General features: G+C 32.8%; 1 protein-coding gene across 2 annotated transcripts in view; it reads right to left on the minus strand.

Moving 5' to 3' along the window:
• LOC106465505 (troponin T-like) overlaps positions 1–5,978 on the minus strand; it is a 32,699-nt gene that overhangs the window by 6,185 nt on the left and 20,536 nt on the right. For both annotated transcript variants that reach the window (XM_013925731.2, XM_022393416.1), the window contains exons 7-8: positions 2,007–2,077; positions 1,018–1,039 (exon numbers count right to left, since the gene is read on the minus strand). In XM_013925731.2, coding sequence (XP_013781185.1) covers positions 1,018–1,039; positions 2,007–2,077 — 93 coding nt within the window. The remainder of the gene's footprint in view (positions 1–1,017; positions 1,040–2,006; positions 2,078–5,978) is intronic.

The following is a 5,978-nucleotide window of genomic DNA, read 5'->3' on the forward strand; positions in this document are numbered from 1 at the left end:
GACAACGTGACGGGGGAGTAATGTGTGTGTAGATAGTGAGTAATTGAACTGCAGTCAGAAGTATTGTTGACGTTTGTTGATATAGCGTTTGTTTTAGCGCGTTTGTTGAAAATAAGTGTATCGTAAAGTTGTATTCGGAAAGAATAAACCAGTTTTATTAAGTAAGGACTTGTGTCGCTAAAGTTTCGTCGGAACGAAGTTACGGAAAGTTAATTAACAAACGGAGACGTAACAATATGTTAAGATTTATTAAATCCGTTTTGCTTCAGCATGCAGTAACCTGAATTAATTTACGCATGTGAATAATGTTATGACAAGAATTCATTATTCGACATTATACAGCAGACCAACTGGTTAATGATTGTATGTATATGTTAAGATTTATTTTCTTTCTTACCAGAAACGTCATAACATAATTCACATACCTAAATTAATTTAAGTTACTACGTGGTGAAGTACAACGGATTTAAAACACCATAGATATTAACACTGAAACATTGTTTGATTGCTAAGCAACATGCATTAAGACGATAGAATTTGTATCTATGGTTATTTGTTTCACAAACACAAATTGTTTGTTATTATTATTGTTTTTAGTTAATGATTAATTTCAGTTTCAAACATATGAATCATAAAGATTACATGTTTCGAAGATAAAAATATTCTATTGGTGGATAATTCTTTCAGAACTATTCCAATTAGACCTGTGTATGTTACATGTAAAAACATTAAAACACTTTACACGGCTAGGTTTAACATTGTATTATTTGTAAAGTGCTCTTGCAATACTCGAATACTTTCAGTCTGGCAATGTCTTTACATAGTTGTTATTGGAATTTTCTACTTTCTTTATCAAAAGTGTACTTTCAGTCTGGCAATGTTTTTGCGTAGTTATTGTTGGATTTTTTCTGTTATCTTTGTCAAACGTGTAACACAGAAATCAGAACAAATAGGTGTAAAGTTTGTTTGTAATATAATAAGTCAAAGAAAATTATTGCCTGTATTCATACATCTTACCGGGTATTTTCCTGTTAAGGCCCTGTAAAATAAAGAAACAATAAATTAAACAATTTCACAAAACAATACACTATAAAACAATTCAGCTACAAAGTATTCAATTCCGTAAAGAATGGGAAGAAATCATTATTAATCCTGGGTGTTGATTCAACCCAATCGCTACTGCTATCAAAGGTTGAATGCAAAAATAAATAGTTGAGGAAGATCGTCAAAAAATGTTTAAATGAATCTGCAAAAACGTTTAACTTCGTCTTTAGCAAATATTAGAACTTAACAATGGTTAGATCAGATACTTCTTTCCAATAATATACTGTTATCAAAGAAACAACAAAGATTAGAACTTAACAATGGTTAGATCAGATACTTCTTTCCAAAAATATACTGTTATCAAAGAAACAACAAAGATTAGAACTTAACAATGGTTAGTTCAGATACTTCTTTCCAAGAATATACCGTTATCAAAGAAACAACAAAGATTAGAACTTAACAATGGTTAGTTCAGATACTTCTTTCCAAGAATATACCGTTATCAAAGAAACAACAAAGATTAGAACTTAACAATGGTTAGTTCAGATACTTCTTTCCAAGAATATACTGTTATCAAAGAAACAACAAAGATTAGAACATAATAATATTTAGATTAGATACTTCTTTCCAAGAATATACTGTCATCAAAGAAACGTGAAATTTAAAATTTCAGAAATTTAGTTGTTTAACAAGTACTTTAAGCAATGATTCTAAATAATAAATGGAAAGCAATATTTAGCTATACACATTTAAAATTCTGGTTCAATTAGGACTTTTCAAAGGTAATTGAGAAACGTTAAACTTTATATAGGTCACAACTGAAAACATAATTTAGGAATTTTTTACAATTCATGTTAACATTACTTTAACGTTCAATTTGTCATAAATCATTTGCTAAAGACATTCCCTCAAAACATACATATATACGTAGTTTTGGTCATGAAAAATTTGAAAAGACTTACTCAGGGTCTAAGCCTTTTTTCAGTGCTTTATTTCTGTTTATTTGTCTCTGTCGTTCATTTAATTCTTTAAGCTATAACAAAGAATAAACAGAATCTTAACAATCGAGGTTAAATATTCTTAAAATAACTTGAAGTCAAATTAATATATCATGCTTCCCTTCCTAATCTTCATTTGTTGTGTAAGTATTGATATGATAATCAATATGTGTATGTGTTGATATGATAAGCAATATGCTTCTCTCTCTATTAAACATCTTAGGTTGAGTTTTTCACTCGTTATAAAAGAAAACCAGTAAACTCAAGTTAATATCAAACAAACTTTTGAAAATTTACAATGTAATTTTTTCAGCTAAGTAGCTTAGAAAGTGTTTACCTCAGATACATCATAGTTAGATAAATATATGCAATGATAAATAACTGTGATTAATATCCAGTTGCAAACAGAAACATTTTAACAAACCAAGTTTTTCTGATAGATGGCAGAACAAGTAATGACTACCATAGAGTTGTATCTTTAACACTAGAGTGCGCATTACCACGTGACACTGTGAGGACAAGGGGAATCCGTCGCCATTAATATATAGGCCCAGAGTCAAAAGACTATTAACTTTACACCAAAATAACTGCCATAGCCATAGACTTTTTACACACTGCTTACTGTTAATCATCTGCAAAAACTTGACATTCCAGAGAAATGCGTTTGTCACCCTTGTTGAAATTGGCGGGAGAAAGAGAATGTTGTCTCTTTTCACAATTGTGCATATTTACTTCATCATTTCACGGTTTAATAAAGTCATTAAAGACAACATTTGTAAATTCTCACTGACGTTTTATACTGACCCATTGTGTAACCTATTAGTGCATCTAGATGAGAAGGCTAGTCAAAGATCTGGGCTCAGGAGTAGAAATTACGGGGTTCGAGGGTCTGCCGTCTCTAAAAGGCTTAACCTGTTTGAGGGCCCTCGAAAGTCTTCAAAAATAGAATTTGAGTGCCCTCAAAATGTTTGTGCTGCTTGGAAGCCCTGAACTTAAGTGATATTTGACCAATCATGATATAAGCCCATAAAGCCTTAATAACGAAGTTTAATTGATATTAAAATTTAAACTGTATAACATTATTGACAAGAAGATGTCATTTTATTAAGATATCTATTGTCATTTCTCAACATCATATTCGGTGAATGTAGTGTAGTTTTAAGGTTTTAACTATGTAGATTTGTAACTGCATGGTGGGCTAATTATTGATTAGCTAGTAAGAGCCACCTCCCCTCCATTCAGCACCTACGTATGATGTCACAATTGTAATTTTAACATGTTGTTTGTGAGAAAGAAAATGTTAAACATATGACAATCATCGGGCCCTCTTATGGTGTGAGACTCAGCCTCCTTCCTTCCACACTATTCCTCAAGGAACATTTTCTTATGTACATATGGTTAATTTGTTTGTTTGTTTGTAAATTAAGCACAAAGCTACACAATGGGCTATCTGTGCTCTGCCCACCACGGGTATCGAAACCCGGATTCTAGCGTTGTAAGTCCACAGACATACCGCTGTGCCACTGGGGGGCCATAAATTGAGTCGTCTTATATTCTGTTGTTGTTGTTTTTTACTTTACACTTTTTTTTTCTACTCATTAATCTCTAAATAATTATTTTTGAATAAATTGTTCCGAGAAACATAGTCGACCAAACAAAGAAAATTTCTGGGTTTAAGAAAGGAATAAAAGATAAACATAAAAGCCAACAAGAACTAAAACAATTATTATAAAAAAAAACAGTAACATTAAAATTTCTAATGTATTATTTTTGGTTTAAACGCATTTTCATTCTAGTTACTGAACAAATAAGATAGCCTCGTTTAGAAATAGGTTACGTTTAAACTTATAATGTCAAAAAAAAACATATCTTTGCCGAATAATAGGAACGTTTGTGTAATACCACGTTCTTAATCTAAACAGACAAACAATAAAATCTACGGTTTTCTTTTCAGAGATATACAGTTTATAAGAAGAAACGAGCACTTGTCCAACTCCAGATGATATTGTAAAAGGAAAGCCTAAATTAGTATAATGCTAAATGATCAATGCCACGACCGATCTATTGCTATGTTTTCAGCCTAACTTTTCCTTATTTAAGTGGTGAAACAAATATTTTTAAATTTTAAAGATATCTTTTAACTCACTTACAATAAGCCTGAAAAACAAGTGTTTTAGAAATAAAAACAGAAACAAACTACGGCAATTAATTGAAATAAGAGATAGGTTTTGGATGGCATTTAAACTATCAATGAATCACAAACAAAACGTTACCTTTTACATTTATAATTTGAGATTTAAAAGATCTTCATAAAAGCTAGCCATGATAGACTTATGTATACTTTTTATTTGTTCCAATATTTATAACTTTTGAATTTTGTGTAAAATGTTAAGTTAGTATGTGTGAACTCCATTTTTGTATATATTCTAAGTTAGGTGTCAACATTTACCATGAAAACATGCATGCGACTTTAGCAAATTTTGTTTGCTTACTCTCAGACAGAAACTAACAACGAACAAATAAAGAAAACTCGTTTTTAAGTATTTTAACACTCAACCTGTAGCGCCCTCGCTCAGTAACATCTGAACACAATTACTACTCACGTGGTCTACTATACGTATATAGTTTGTTGTGCATTTCAGGAGCTGAGCCACAAATCAATAATGCGTTACTGCGCGTCACCTACGGTGTGAAACAGGTCCCACAGAGTTCGTCCCCGGGGTGCATGTGTGTATAGCACAATAATTCGCTAGTGCATTTTCCGTGATTAACTAAGTCCCGCCCAGCAATCTACGATCCTTGCTCCGCCTCACGTCAGTGGTTTGAATCTTCAGAATATGACGCAGATACACGCGATTAGTGAGCAGCGCCACCTTAGTTTATTTCCCTCCAAACCTTCATTTATGGTCCTCAACTTCTTCATTCGCTGCCCAAACTCTTGCTACTTGTGGCCTGTGAGTAGTGAGACAGTGTTGTGTAGCCCATATTGTGTATTTCACTTCATATAATTGCACAATATACAAATTTAACATACTTTTCGTGCACTTAAGAGTCCCTTATACTGAAGGCGATGAAGTAACTGTGTACTATAGAATACTGTTCCAAAACTACTGTGGATGTTAGTATAAATACGACGTTTTTTCAGTAGTTTAGGATCTAATTGTATCTTCTTAACTGCTGGTTAATGTTAAATGTTTGTACGACGTAATTCGAAAGGTAAGTATTTGCTGTATAGGATATTGTAGATTGTTTATTATCCGGCACATCTCCTACTTTATGAAAATGATTGACGTAACAATATACATCAGAGATAACGACATCATGTCAGCTTTGATGCAGTGAAATATTAGTTGTTTCAGCTTTTACCACAAAAGACTCTGGATGATGGATAAATACTTCTTGCTGTTATTAATCCTGAAAATAATTAGAGAATATATTTAGTTTCGTCAATATAATCGAAGAGGAGAATCCCCAAAATCCCTAACAACATTTGTAGGATTGCTGATAAACGAATCTTACTAATCTAGACCAGTTGTATTCATTCTTCAAGAAAACAGCTATTGCCAACTCGTAGGTTTCAAACTGACTTCATTTTGACACTACATGTTCTTCGTTTCTCCGGCCCATCGGTGCCAAGGTTTAGGATTTCCCATCAATGGTTATCACTTATCCGCTTGCCATGCAAGCGCGTCACTTAAGTTCCACTGCCGCCGCTAAAGGATCAACGCCGACAACAGGACCGAAGGCCACAGATTTCACTATTGCTGCAATCATGGCCCGTCAGGTTCCTTCGTTTCGATCCGGACGCAACGAAGAAAACGTAGCCCCAACAGGTCAGTATTGAGCCATCAATACTTTTTAATGAACAACATGTTATATTTGAAATTCACAAAATATTTCTAATAATCTTATGAGATAAAGTGAAGTACTAAAAGC

Source organism: Limulus polyphemus, unplaced genomic scaffold (assembly GCF_000517525.1).
Source record: "Limulus polyphemus unplaced genomic scaffold, Limulus_polyphemus-2.1.2 Scaffold1965, whole genome shotgun sequence".
In the NCBI taxonomy this organism is placed as follows: Eukaryota; Metazoa; Arthropoda; class Merostomata; order Xiphosura; family Limulidae; genus Limulus; species Limulus polyphemus.